Below are 14995 nucleotides of genomic sequence, written 5' to 3' on the forward strand. Positions count from 1 at the left end.
TCTTGCAATCATGTCTTGCCCCCATAAAGTGTGACACACACCAAGGCCCCACCCCCCTCCCTCCGTCCCTCTTTCTGCTTCCCCCCCATAACCTTAATTGTCATTAATTGTCCTCATATCAAAATTGAGTACATAGGATTCATGCTTCTCCATTCTTGTGATGCTTTACTAAGAATGTCTTCCACTTCCATCCAGAAGTCTCCATTTTTTTTAATAGCTGAATAGTATTCCATGGTATACATATACCACAGTTTGTTTTTTTTTAAGAGTACAGTTGTTTTGAAGTTGTTTTATATAATGTCCCTCAGTTGGTTTTATCTGATTTTTTTCCTCATGCACTTTTGGCAGAAATACTACGTGAATAATGTTGTGTCTGTCTTTAATGCATCATTATCAAGAGGGACCTGATGTTAGTTTATCCCATTATTAGTGCTGCTGACCTACATCATTTGGGTAAGGTGGTACCTGTCTTCTTTCTTTGCTATAAAGTTACCATTTATCCTTTGTAATTAAAAAGCTTTGAAGAGATACTTGGAGACTTTGTAAACATCCTGTTTTCCTTTAGACTATTGTCCAGTTATTTCAATACCCATTAAGGATTCTTGTCTGAATGAACTGTTACTGTAATGCTTGCAAGATTATTTTCTAGTTCAGTTATTCCTTTTATATTGATTAGTTTTGGCATCCTACTATAAGGATGAGCTTTCTTTGCTCCCCTATTTATTATCAGTACATACTCATGGATTTTTATTTTATTCAATGGGTTATAATCAACTACTGTCATGATTTATTCTGATTCTCAAATTCTTCCTCGTTTAGCTAATGGGAGCTCTTGCAAGCTGGCTCCTGTGTCCTTTTGACTTGTTCCCATCATCCTTTGATCTCTTCCTCCCTTCCTGGTACAAATAGATGTTCCAGGCTCAAATTGTTCTTTCCTCACCCCAACCCTGGAATCTGCCATTTGTCTGAGGAACTCTAATTCCTCTTCGCTGAACAGTATTTAAAAACCAAATTCTGGGGCGGCACCTGTGGCTCAACGGGGTAAGGCACCGGCCCCATATGCCGGAGGTGGCAGGTTCAAACCCAGCCCTGGCCAAAAACTGCAAAAAAAAAAAACAAAAAACAAAATAAACAAATTCTGTGCAGCAAGTGAACTCCTTGCTTCTGGGGTGACATTGCTCCTAGGCAACCTGTATGTGTGCACAAAACTTAGAGTCTAATCTAGGGACCACAAGGGTTTCTCTTTACCTTCCCTATTTCTATGTTTCTGTGTCCTTCATCTACAGTGAAAATTTGGCTTCCAACAATATTGATATATTTCCTCATTGCCACTGTATGTCATAAAATACAAAATACTTTCAGAATCAATACATGCATACTATGAAAAGAAACTACTAAATAGTTAAGATGGGGGGTTTTTTTGTAATTTTTGATTTTTTTAAGTCTTTTGTACATAGATCATAAATACATTTATGCCCATTTCAGTGTGTTGATTATTTGTACAAATTGTAGTGCTTACATCATACTAATCAGCATAGCTTTCATCTCATTTACCCAATTATAGCATTAGGACATTTGTGTTCTATACATGATGGAACCAACTTGTACTTGCAGTGTGCTCCGTAGTTGTGGCCCCCCTACTATCTCCTTATTCTTTTGATTTTTAAATAGAAATTAGTCAATGCACTTTGTTCAAAAGTTACTGTGATTGGTCCTTTTTTTTTTTTTTTTTGATCCTTCAGAATAGTTGCATTACTAATTTGAAATAAAATTTGCCTCTTTTTGAGTTTCATATAAATAGTGCCATACATTATTTACTCTTGTGTGTCTGGCTTTAGTTCAGTATTATTCTTAAAGATTTATCATGTTGTGAATGTCATTAATTTTTTTCCCATCACTAGAAAGTATTCTTCTTTTCTTTTTTTTTTTTTTGAGACAGAGTCTCACTATGTCACCCTGGGTAGAGTGCCGTGGCGTCACAGCTCACACAAATCTCAAACTCTTGGGCATTAGGGTTTCTCTTGCCTCAGCCTCCCAAGTAGCTGGGACTACAGGCACCCACCACAATGCCTGGCTATTTTTTTTTGTTGCAGTTGTCATTTTAACTGGCCCGGGCTGGGTTTGAACCCGCCAGCCTTGGTGTATGTGGCCGACGCCCCACCCACTGAGCTACAGACTATACTTTATCCACAAAACTAATGATGAATATTTGTGTTATTTCATGTTTTTATTTATTAGAAAAATAAAGCTGCTATGAACATTTTTGATGGAAGCAAGCAATAATTTATTTTAGGTTCTTGGTTCTCCTGACACACATTTAGCTTTGATATCGTGCAGCAGTTTGTCAAAGCAGTTTTGAATTTATGTTCCCACCAACAGTGGAGGAGTTCCAGTTATTCCACATCCTCACTAGCACTTGGGAATGGCAATCTTTTTAATTTCAACCTATCATGGCTATTACAGCAAGGTTAGAAGTTTTTTTTGAGAAGCGTGCTGTGGGATGTTTGCCTGGCCTGAATTTAATAGTTACCTCTCTTTGAATTTGATTGTTCAGCTCAGATAGTACCATTTCATTCTCAGAAGTATCAGTAACTTAGGGGATGTGCCTTTACTGAAATTCAGGTGGGTTCTGCTTTTTTTGTTTTTGGCTTTTTTTAGTCTGCAAGGATCAAAGATATCCTCAGGTTACTTTATTATTGTGAGGATTGTTTTGTCCTTTAGCGTAAGTAAGGAAAACTGGTGAAACAAATATGTCATAAGAGAACAGCTGGAAAGTCAGAACACAAGGCAGCTCAAAATTGTTGATCTTCTTGAGCCCTCACTGGTAGGATCTATTGCTTCTTCCTTTAGAGTTCAGAGTCTGGTGACTTAGCTGCTCTTCTCTACTGTTCTTGATGCTTCCTCTGCCTGTAGTTCTCCCATACATTAATCTTTCTTGTGCCTATTTCCTCCAGTTACCAACTAGAGGAACTAGTTGTTTATTCCCTAGATCCCTTTTAAAGCTGAGTTTTCACAATTAGCCACTTCACAGACTGTGCTCAATCTGTGCATTTAACCCCCTTTGGTACAGGCATCCTTCCATAGTCCAATTAAGGAGCAGGATCCCATGGTACCAGCATGGCCATTTATGATGAAGAAATCCCCTTGGGAGAGCACTGTGGGAAGCTAAGCATTATAAGTGCCTGTCTAGTTTCAGTTGTATATATTACAATCTAATTGTGTATATTATATTCTAATTCAGTAGGCATTTCTCAAGCCCTTTCCTTGTCTGTCTATAGAGTAATTCTGTTGAAAAAGGAAATGAACTGTTTATCCTAAAGAACTGTTCATAGCGAACCTTTGCTAGTTCCTAATGCTTATAGTCTCCTTTCATATGTTCCTGAATTACGTATTTTATAAGTCCTGAAAATGTATCTGTAGCAGAATCAAGCTCAGAGTGAATTTTATTCTGTAGAGGACAGGGCGTGGAGAAAGGTGGGGAGGTATCTGAAAGGGGCTTAGGATGTGTGCCTGCTTGTTGGTACTCCATTTCACAGATGAGGGAACTGAGGGCCAGAGAGGCAAAGACATTTGCCCAAGGTCACATGGCTGGGAAGTGGTAGGACCAGGATGTAATCCAGGGTTTTGGTTCCATATCCAGAGCTCTTTCCACTACTCCACACTGGCTGGGGAGACATTCATCCTTGCCCAAATTATTAAAAGTACAAAGGAAATTTGATAAAAACAAACTATAGCCAAGGCAGGTGGTAACTGAGAGGACGCAGATCTCCCAGGGGCTGAGAAGATATGGGAGGCTTCCTTAGGGTAAAAAGTTTTGTACTAGGCTTTGTAGGGTTGGCTGGATTTAGAATGGTATGAGGAAAAACAGTGCAAATAAGATATGAAAGTGAGGAAACAAGAGATTTTCCGGAGACAGAGAAGAGACCCGTGTTTTAAAGGATTTGTGTAGGAAAAGATTGAGATCACTGTGGTGTAAAAAGTTAAGAGACTTTGACAATTAAAAAAAACAAAACAGAATATGACATCATGGTGAGAAGAGAGGTTGAAGTCCTTGGCTCTTAAGAGTCTAGGTGGGATGAATGGGCCTGGTGCTCATGCCTGTAATCCTGGCACTCTGGGAGGCAGAGGTGGGAGGATTGCTTGAACTCAGGAATTTGAGATTAGCATGAGCAAGAGCGAGACCACATCTCTACTAAAAATAGAAAAATTAGCCCAGCATTATGGCCAGCACCTATTGTCACAGCTACTTGGGAAGCTAAGGCAGAAGGATCTCTTGAACCCAGGAGTTTGAGGTTGCTGTGAGGTAGGGTGTTAACATGGCACTGTCTCAAAAAACAAAAGTCTAGGTGAAATGAAAACTAAAATTCAGATGGTATCAGCTGGAAATCACAATCTATTTGAGAATCATCAGGAAGGTAGAATTAACAGGATTTGGGGACAGACTAAATATGAGGATGGGAGATAGAAAAGAGAGAGTTTGGGCCTTTGTGATTGGGGTACTCTTGTACCAGTGTCAGAAGAGAGGGCAGTATGCACAGTGGACAAGCTCATAGGCTTAGGACCAAGGCAGACCTGGGACAGGGATTTAACTCCTCTGAATGGATTTGCTGACCTGTTGAGCAGGGAGACAGATTCCCACTTTGCAGAGTAGCTGTGAGGATGCCAGGTCATGCAGGTAAAGTTCAATTCTGCAATGTCACATGCTTGGCACTTGTACCAAACCTTAGCTCTCTTCCCTCCCACCCCAACCTCTCTGTTTGGGGAAGATAGTAAAACCTAATTCAAACTTTATTTTTCTTAAGCATCTAATGTGCTTTAATAAAAGGGAATTGGCTTTATAGAGACAATGAGTTCTTCAACCCTGGACTTTGAGTTGAAGGACAGATGGCATCTCCTGGTCTTCTGGTTCTATTTTTTGTTTATTTCTTTGTTTCCTTCCTTTGATGTCTAGGCTTCAGTTCAAAATTCAGGCCTTCACAAAGGGATTTAAAAGTATCTTTATAAGGCAAAGTGTTTCCAGAAGCAAGCAACTGTTCTGCCTCTGGTGTCGCCATTACCTCCTCCGTTTGGGGCAATTTCTGAGGCTAGTCAGCCTCCCAGGACTGCTTTTCTAACAGCTTGGAAATCCTGGTTGTTACTCCAGACCTCTACCCAGATGGCAACTGGGTTTGGGCGGAGCTCTAGCAGCGGCGGCCCTGAGGCACCCTTTCCTTTGGTTTGTTAACTTGGGCTAGGTGGGCTGCCGGGACTGCGATCCTGGGATCACGATCATGTTTCTCCCTCCAGTGGCTCTGCCGGCCAAAGGCTACATTGTAGGGCGGCACTGAGCGGAGCCCAGATGGTAGCAGCTTGCTAGCTGCCCGAGGCCCAGCCCACCCGGCTATCACTTGTCTTTGCTTGTGTGCCCCATTACCATAGCATCTGCTGTGCCTAGGCCCATTGGCTGGGGAGAAACCAATCAGCAGGCTCCACCAGCCACCACGCGGGCTGGATGGCCTCTAGGATGTGGCTGGGATGGAAGGTGAGGGTGGTCTCTGGCTGGTGGCAAGTAAGACTGGTGTCCTCGCACTTCTTCCCCCGAGTCCCCCTTGTTCCCCAGCGTTCTTTTCCCATCCTACTCTTTTCTGTGCCCTGATTTCCTCCTGTTTGGAATGTTCCAGTTTGAACAGTTTGGTGGTGTTCTCCTACAAAGCGATAGCTCCCATAAGGAGGGCAGGAGACAATTGTTGCCATTTTATAGCCAGTCCTCTATGAAACAGCCCTGGAACAGCTTCTTGATTAGTTCAGAGGTGGGTGCTCCTAGCCCCAGATAAGACGTTGCTTAAACCCTGTAAATCTAGGGTTCTTTCAGTTTAAGATCTCTTAAGTAGTATAATTAGCACAGAGCTTGCCAGATGTAAAGAACTGGGTGGGTGGTTTATTTACATCCCGTATGGGAAATGGAAGGGCTCAAACTATTGGGAGGAAGGAAAGCTTGAATCTGAAGGATCATAGAATCCTACACCTTTGCTAGCAGGAAGACATTACCTCTCTGAACCCCAGTCCCTTCATTTGTAAAAATGATTGCAACAAAAGAACACTTAGATATCGAATAAGTTTAAATGAAATAATAGAAGCAAACAGTTACCCGGGTGCCTGGCCATAAGCATGCTATAAAGAGTCAGCCAGCTGTTTCTACAAATGGTGCAGCTGTACTGCTGAGAACTAAAGTAGTCACATGTAACAGCTGAAAAATATTTTCACATTCATCTTTTTTTCTGATTCATTCGATTATTCATTTGTTCAATCCCTTAATGCATTCAGCACATATGTGCTAGGCATCTATTATCAACTACTTTTTGCCTGGGTCTAGCTATATTTCATAAAATCTAGCCCCCCGTGGGAGTTCTGACTTCCCTTCCAAGAGCTGATGGAGGCCAGCCTGGTGGGTGGAAGATCTTGACTCATTGGCAGTGGGGGTTTGAAGTTGTTTTCTGCAGCTCTGACCCCTCAGGCTGTGGTCCCTGAACAAAGAAGACCTCTCTCATGTTGGGGAAGCACTGAAACAGCCACCCACCCTTGCTTCCCACTTTACCCGGGGGGGAGTGTGTTTCACTTCTCTGGAAGGCCCCAGCCAGTGAGCTGGAACCTGCTTTCTCTAGAGTGGGGCTCTGTTTCCTAGGACGGCGCTCTGTTGTGGCCTTCTGTGTTGTTTGCTGTGCTGGAGTTCCTAGAACAACCCTGCTGTACTTTTGGTGCTCCCAGCATCTCTGCACTCCGTGCTTGTAGTGCTCTCCGCTTTTTGCCCCCACTCTGCATCTCAGGGCCTAGCACCTGTTGACTAGAGGCTTCACCCTGCTGCTTACACTTGCTCTGGGATCACATACCTTCCCTGAGTCTCTTTTCTTTGTACTGCTCCACCCCTCAGCCCCTGTGACCTACATCTGGGCTGTGTGGCAGGTACTCCTGGGTAGGCAGTCTTCTGGATGTCTGAGAGACAAAGGCGGCTATCACATGGCACAGTCTGAATAGAAAGCAAATGTGTGTTAAGGGCCATGATACATAGTGCTGTGACAGGAGCTGACTCTGCCTTGAGAAGTCAGAGAAGCCTTTACCAGGAAGTGATATTTGAATAACCTTAAAGGACTTACCTTGGCAGACAGTTGGAGGAAAGGAGTTCCAGTCAAAGAGAAGAACATGAAGAAAGGCCTGAGATTGCATGGTGTTCTTAAAGACAATGTGATATGAAAGGCAGAAAGGGAATATGCTTTGGGGGTGGGGGTGTTGAGGGTCCATGAGTAACAGAGGGAGGAAACAAACCCAGAGAAGTAAACAGGGACCTACCCGTCAGGGCCTTGTGAGCCGTACTTTGTAGTTTAGGCTTTGCCCTACAAATGCAGGGAACCTGTGAAAGGTTTTGTACAGGGGCATGACATGACCAGATTTATATATAAGGAAGGCGGGACACATGGCTATCGTGTTTGGATTGTCTCATTTGTCCTCTAGAGATTCTGTAAGGCAGGCAAGACAGACACTGGTTTTTATACCAGAGAACACTGAAGTGCAAATACCTTGCCAGAGGTCTCAGAGCCAGAAAGCAAAGGGCCTAGGACTCACCTAGCTTCCTGGCTCTGGATCTCTTTCTTCTGAGGACATTGCCATTTTTGACCGTCTTCTAGAAAGCTGCCTGCAGCTGGGAAGTGGGTAGATGCTGACGGGAGCATTATGAAGCAAATGGTCACTGATACAATTTCATTGAAGGAGGATAACACTGGGATTTTGTGGCCTGTGGTGTTCAGTCTCCTGACCTCAATGCCAATGCATAGATAGCAAGAAATAGAGGGGATATACATTTGCCTGACAAAATTTGTTCATCACCATCTCAATCACTAATTCAGAGTAACATCTGCTGCCTGATACTAGAATTTGTCAATGGCTTGTTTCTGGAAGCTCCTGGTCCTTGAAGCTGGTCAACTCTGGCAGTCCACAGCCTGTGGGTGAACCCTGGCAGTCAAAGGCAGGCTCTTTCTCTCTATGCATTTATTTTTCTTTTTTCTTCACCATCAGCAAAAAAATTTTTTTTTTTTCATATCTCACAGCAACCTCAAATTCTTAGGCTCAAACAGTTCTCTTGCCTCAGCCTCCAGAGTATACACAGTCTCACTATGTCATCCTTGGTAGAGTGTTGTGGCGTCACATCTCACAGCAACCTCACACTCTCAGGCTTAAGTGATCCTCTTGCCTCAGCCTCCCAAGTAGCTGAGACTACAGGCATCTGCCACAATGCCCAGCTATTTTTGTTGTTGTCATTGTTGTTTAGCAGACCAGATTTGAACCTGGTACATGTGGCCAGCACCCTAACCACTGTCCTACTGGTGCCAAGCTGTCTCTATGCATTTTGTAAAATGAAATAACTTTATTTTTTAAAGACCGAAGATAACGTGACATAGCAATAAAAAATGTCAGCTTGGAGATCGGGCAGACCTGGGTTTTATTTTGCTACTCCCACTTAACTAGCTATGAAAGTTATTTAATATGTATGAGGTTCAGTCTCCTTATGTCTAAAATGAGCAAAGTCAGATCTACCTGGAAAGATCTTTGTGATGATTAAAATGTGATAATGTTTGCAAAGTGCCTTGGCGTGATGCCCAACACATGTGAGCTCTCATATATAATAGCTTTAATTCTATTGCCACTGTCACCACTGCTGCTACCGCCACAGTTAAGGAAGATTTGGAAAGTAGAGAACAGTAGAAAAAATATCTTATAGTCCTACCACCAGGATGCACCTATCCTTACAATTTAGTTACATTTTCTTCAAATCCTTTCTCCCCACTACTTTTTTTTTTTTGAGAGTCTCACTTTGTCACCCTCAGTAGAATGCTGAAGTGTCATAGCCCACAGCAACCTCAAACTCTTGGGCTCAAACGATTCTCTTGCCTCAGCGTCCTGAGTACCTGGCACTACTTGCGCTCACCACAATGTCTGGCTATTTCTAGAGACAAGGTCTTGCTCTGGCTCCAGCTGGTCTCGAACCCATGAGCTCAGGCAATCCATCCGCCTCAGCCTCCCAAATGTTAGGTTTACAGGCATGAGCCGCCTTGCCTGGCCTCTCCCCACTACTTTTAAACATACCACATCTCATAATGTATATATTTTATACCCAGGTGGATTTATTTTTACTCTGTCATAGAAACCATATCATATTTTTTTTCTTATTTTTAATAGCCTTTTTCCTGATTGTAAGTATTGCATGTAAAATTCAGAAAGTATATAAAAAAGAAAAAACCTTACTAACAATGCTAGTCTCATCCCCAGTCAGGGGGTAACCATGTTCATATTTTGACGTATCTCCTTTCAGTCATTCTTGTTTTTTTTTGCAATTTTTTTTGGCAGGTCAGGCTTGAACCTGCCGCCTCCAGTATATGGGGCTGGTGCCCTACTCCTTTGAGCCACAGGCGCCACCCCCTTTCAGTCATTCATGTTTTATTATAGAGTTGAGATCACATTATATATATAATTTTTGTGTGATTTTTTTCAGTTTATATGACATTATGACTATGTTCCTATTATTGTAAGCATCATTTTCCAAGGTTGTGTAATAATCCATCCAGTGGCTTTACTATAATTTACATGAGCATTCCCCTATTGGTAGACAGCTGGTTTTTTTTCCAGTTCTTCAATTTAAACAGCTTCCTGTAACATACCTAGGGAACCAGTCTCATTACAGCCAGGAAGCACATAATGAACTTGTGCTGTGTATGTGGCCTCATGGATGAGGCATAGTGGGAACCCACAGGTAAATCAGATCCAGAGCCAGCCTTAAAGGAACTCAAAGACTAGACAACCCGGAAGTATTTACTGTGGGTGAAAGACACAAGAACTTTTTTTGCTGGGCAATCAGGAGGAAGTGTGGTAGTCCTCTTCCTTGTGGAAGGTGGGATTTGGGAAGCACAGCTTTTACACAGAAAAAAGCCTAGGAAGCCTTGTTGCCCTTTCTCACTGCCAGAGTGCCCAGTGGCTTCCAGTGCTCCAGTGTCTTTTGAGCCTGTTACCCTATCGGGGCCTTTGCTAAGAATATTTGGATATTACTTCCAAGTTGTTTTTGTTGGGAAAGAATGAGAAGTAGCAATGAAGGAACTTGTATGAGAATTTGGAGAATCAGAGTGGCTCTCATTTTATTTTTTAATTGGCAGATACAGTTGTAAATATTTGTCATGTGTACATGATGTTTTGAAATATATATGTATTGTGGAATAGCTAAAGCAAGCTAATTAACATACCTTATTTCACATAGTTGTTACTTTTCTGGTGAGGGAACAAAATTTAGTCTCTTAGTATTTTTTAAGAATGCAAGATGTTATTATTCACTGTAGTCATTTGTGACAACGTGGATGAACCTAGAGGACATTATGTTAAGTGAAATAAGCCAGGCATAGACAGACAAGTACCACATGATCTCACTTAATCAGACTCATATAAAAAAAGTTGACTCGTAGAGGTGGTTCTAGCCTTAGTTTTGGCACAGGCTTTCTTTGGGACCTGAGGTGTGTTCTTTCCCCTTCCCAAGCCTCAGTCATCTTCTCTTAATGTAGGTGAACTCCAGGGCCCTGCCAGCATTAACATTCCAGAGTACCTGAACTCTTCTTGCCAGGAGCTACCATGAACATCTTTCATTCATTCTCTCACTTAGCAGATGTTAACTGAGTCCCAATGCTTGTTTAGTCCGACTGTGCAATACGGAGGTGAATGAGACTCCAGCCCTGTTCTCAAGATGCACACAGTTAAGTGCAAGACGGGAAAAAATATTCACAGGCAACAAGATGGCTGCGACAATGAGAAACATATGACATAAGGACAGGAGTGTCTGAGTCTGCCTAGAAGCAACAGCAAAGGCATCTCAATAGATGCTTTGAGATTGTGAAAGATAAGTGGAGATGTACTAGGTAGGCAGGAGAGGAACAAGCATGTGCAAAGGCCTAGAAGTGTGAGAAAACATGATGTGTTCGAAGAACTGCAGAGAGTTTGTGTGGCTGGTAGGTGAAAGTTCAGACAGGGGACAGATGAGGGGAAGTCAAGCATCTCTCCTCAGATCACTCTATTTCTACTGAATTCTTTGTCAATTTTATCAGTCCAGATGAGAATGATGGTCTTTTTAGTTTTCAAAAACTGTTATTTTTCCATTTTTAAAGTAACATAGGCTCATTATAGAAAGTTTAAAAAATACAAAAAGTAGAAAGAAGAAAAGGATTAAAAAAAATTCATGGTCTTATTGGCTAAATGCAACTTCTTTAATATCTTGGTGTATTTCCTTTCAGTTTTGTTCTCATTTTCTCTTTTTATGTACACATGGCTGTGAGTGTGTTGTAATTATAGTCTTAATCTTTGTATGTGGTACTCCTTTCAACTTCCTTCCTAAAATTTGCCAAAAATGGATTTTAAGATCATTAGACAATAACTGTGATCTTAAAATATGCTGGCTGAAATATCTATATATTTTCTTTCTCTCATATAACTATTTTCCTCATTCTGCAGGTCTCATGTGGCTCAGAGCATAATTTGGCAGTAATTGGTAAGTGATTTTTATACTGGTGACTATATTTATCCTGTTACTTCATGTGGCAGAATTGGAGAAGACTCTTGGTTAACCAAAAGCCAGGGTGCATGTGTGCGTGTATATGTGTTGGGAGGGATCAGAAGATGTGGAAGTCTTTGGTTGGCCAAAGGTTTTCTAGAAGTGCCTTTTCCAAAAATTTAGTCCATATCCTTGAGCATCTTTTTAAGGTGGCTGCGATGGCCTACCTGCTTTAGAAAGTGGCATTGAAGGATATTAACTCATGGTTTGGGGTCATCATGTGTGAAAAGCCAGACATAAAAAGGGGGAGTGGATTGGACTGCTTTTTGAATGACTCCCCTATACCAAATTCTTCCCTAATGGTTCGGCTCTTTCTTTGGAAATACAGAGCTTTGCTCCCTGTCCTCACTGCCTTGTATTTAGTGACAACTTGGGAACTTCCACTTGGACCCAAATCTCTGGTTAATAGAGGCTTCCTCTTAGCTGACTCTGGATAATCAAAGTTTAGTGTTTTCATATTCAACCTATGAGTAATTGATTCAAGAAGCCTTTTCACTATTTCCACATGGAGTCTCAGTCTCCATCCCACAGTATATTAAAGAGACCAGGTATAGGGCCAGACTGCCTGAGTTCGATTCAGTTTCCACTTACTGGCAGTGTGAACTGGGACAAAGGATTTAACTCTTCTTTGGCTCGTTTTCTTCATCTTTAAAATGGGGAGGGCAGTGGAGTCTAGAATTGGTGGAGAGTTAACTGAGTTCTATTTAAAGCACATAGAATGGTGCTTAGCTACTAGTAAGGGCTTTAGGAATGTTAGTTATTCAGTTTCCACATCTGTAAAATGGAGGAGTTAAAACAGAAAACTGAGATTCCCTCTGGCTCTGATATTTTTGAACTCTTGCTACAGCCCCACCATTGCCTGCCTTGTGCCAGTGATTTCTGTTCCTGTCTGCTTCTCTCTCCTAGCCTCTGACTCTGAACTTCTGAGAGGCAAGGAGCCTGTGTTTCTCTCTTACTTCTTACCTATTCACAGCACCCAGAGCAGTGCTGGTTCTCAGCAGAAACTCACACACTCTTTTTGGAATTGAGCTAGATTGGCTGAGCTGCCTGGTATGGCAGTAGTTTGAAGCACTGCTTTGCAGGCCCAAACCTGATGTGCAAAGAGGCAGAACCAAGGACAGCAGAGAAGGAGGCTATCAGCCAGAAAAGGGGATGGGCAGTAAAAGGGGCTGAGGTGAGAAAAGGAGCTAGAAAATGTAGCAGCAGACCTGCCTACAGATACTTTATACCGGAACTGCTTCAGCCTGGGTGTAGTTAAGACAAGGTAATGAAAGAGTTGAAGTTAGTGCCTAGTATATTGTTACTACTGCTGCTGTCACTGGACTGGGAGAAGTTGGCTTCCTCTGGGACCAACACAAATAAGAAGATTGCAGGGAATATAAATTTGTGAAAACGGTAAGTCCAGAGAAAGGAGGGGGCCAGAGCCAGAAGAGCAGCAGGCTGAGACAGGGACTCTGCAGGCAGACGGCCAGGATTCAAACTGGCCCCATCTCTATGAGAATTTTGATTTTTTTCCCCTCATCTATCTATTGGGGATTATGATTTTACTTTGCAGGATTGTTGTAAAGATTAGATGAGATAATGTGTGTGAAATGCGTGGTGTGTAACACACACACAGTGCCCAAAAAATGTATATACATTTTAAGAAAGGAGAAAACTGCATTTAAATTTTAAAACCGAAGTCATGTTTGATTCTTGCAATTATAAAAAAATGCAATATGCAAGATAACAAATGTTATTGGTATATATTGAGTATTACAATTTTAATACAGTTTTTTCCTTTTTAAAAATGTATATACATATTTGGGGTACCCTCTGTATATATATTCTTTTTGTTTATCTTTTCTCTTGGTCAAGTGGGGGAAGGTGAGAATTTCTCGTTAGTGTAACTGTTCTAGTGAAGTATTTTTTTCTGGGAGAGAGAAATGATGACATTTTGGAAAGGTGTGTCCAGCGTTCCCTAAGCTAGGAGGCCATCATGACAGTGGGAAAATAGTGCATGCTGGTGCTCTCCTTGAGGGCAGATCTTTTATTTTCCATTTTGTCCCCGTTGCCTGGGGCCTGGCTCCAAGTCTGCTCACTGTATGTCTAGAGAGACAGGAAAGGTGGGCCCACTCACAAGGCTCTAAGATGTCTACCTGCCTGCCAGCTGGGAGCTAGAGCCCCGCCTCACTGGAGAAATGGGGCCTTCAGTGGGTGCCCTGCAGGGTGCAAGCTTTGCAACAGGAATTAACAAGAAGCTGCCTATTAGCCTGGGCAGGAGGCCAGCAAGAGAACGACAAGCTAGAGAACCAGCTTACATCATTTCTCGCAGCCAGCTCCTCCCCTCCACCTTACTACCAGTGCCCATTTTAGATGGATTCCCCGCTTGCAGCCTCAGTCCCTGGGTTCTTTGCCTCTCAGTGCCTGGTGCTGTGTCCCACCTGTGCGAGGCACAAGAGAATTATAGAGTAGACTAGGACAGACTGTAAAGAAGCCTAACTTAATGTCTTATCACATGTGGCAGACAAATCAAACGGGAAAGGGAGGTGAAATAGGGAAGGGTAAAAAGACATGGCCGAGAACCCATTCTGTCTTAGGTAATGGACATAACTCCACGAAGTACCTCTTTATAGAGAAGAAAACTGGGACTCAGAGGTTAAAAGAGTTAAACAGGCTGCCCAGGGATCAGGGGTAGGAAATGGTAGAGCTGTCTGCCTGACTTCCAAGACTGCTCTTTCCACTCCGTCATATCCTGTGCCCTGGCGCGGTATGGCTACTGTGGTTAAGAAGAGCTCAAGAACTGGGGTCAGGTCACCTGGATCCAAATTCTGCCTCCTCCACTTATGAGCTGTGTAACCTGTGTAAGTGTCTTAACTTCTCTGTGTCTGATCACCTCATCTGGGATATCATATTACTGACCTCATAGGGTTCTGATTTGAAGTCTAAGAACAGTGCTTGACACAAAAGTAAAAGCTCAATAAATGTTAGCTGCTATTACGTATTAATTAATATTAAGACCTCATGGTAGGAAATAATTGTAAGATGACTACAAGAAGGCCTGAGGCTCAGGGTGGGAATCTCAGAAGCTAGGGAGGAAAAGTGTCTTCCCTAATCTGGATGTCAGGGTCTGGGGCAAGATCTCAGCACAGCTGCAGAATGGATTTGTAAACCAGGCTCTGGGGTCCCAATCAGGGGGATCTGGGCATCACAGCAGCCTTGGAAACAGTGCTAGCTCCGGTTTGTTCCAGGTCAGGATTCTGCTGTTCATTGTCCCCGAAAGGGACTGAGGCCCTGTGTGTTCCAGCTGGAGGCAGCCCCTGCTCCAGCAGCCACACTTTCCTCTGGGGAAGGAAATTCCACTCTGCTACTTCATGTGCTTCCAGATGTCTTTCTGCCCTC

The 14995-nt window shown here is 42.6% G+C and overlaps 1 protein-coding gene across 8 annotated transcripts in view; it reads left to right on the top strand.

Moving 5' to 3' along the window:
* Nucleotides 1-14995, top strand: part of SERGEF (secretion regulating guanine nucleotide exchange factor) — a 261804-nt gene that overhangs the window by 149673 nt on the left and 97136 nt on the right. For 7 of the 8 annotated variants that reach the window (XM_053561636.1, XM_053561632.1, XM_053561635.1 and 4 more), the window contains one exon: nucleotides 11515-11551. The exons of the other annotated variant lie outside the window; for it this stretch is intronic. In XM_053561636.1, the coding sequence (XP_053417611.1) occupies nucleotides 11515-11551 (37 nt within the window). The remainder of the gene's footprint in view (nucleotides 1-11514; nucleotides 11552-14995) is intronic. 8 annotated transcript variants of the gene reach the window in all.

Source organism: Nycticebus coucang, chromosome 14 (genome assembly GCF_027406575.1).
Source record: "Nycticebus coucang isolate mNycCou1 chromosome 14, mNycCou1.pri, whole genome shotgun sequence".
Lineage (NCBI taxonomy): Eukaryota > Metazoa > Chordata > Mammalia > Primates > Lorisidae > Nycticebus > Nycticebus coucang.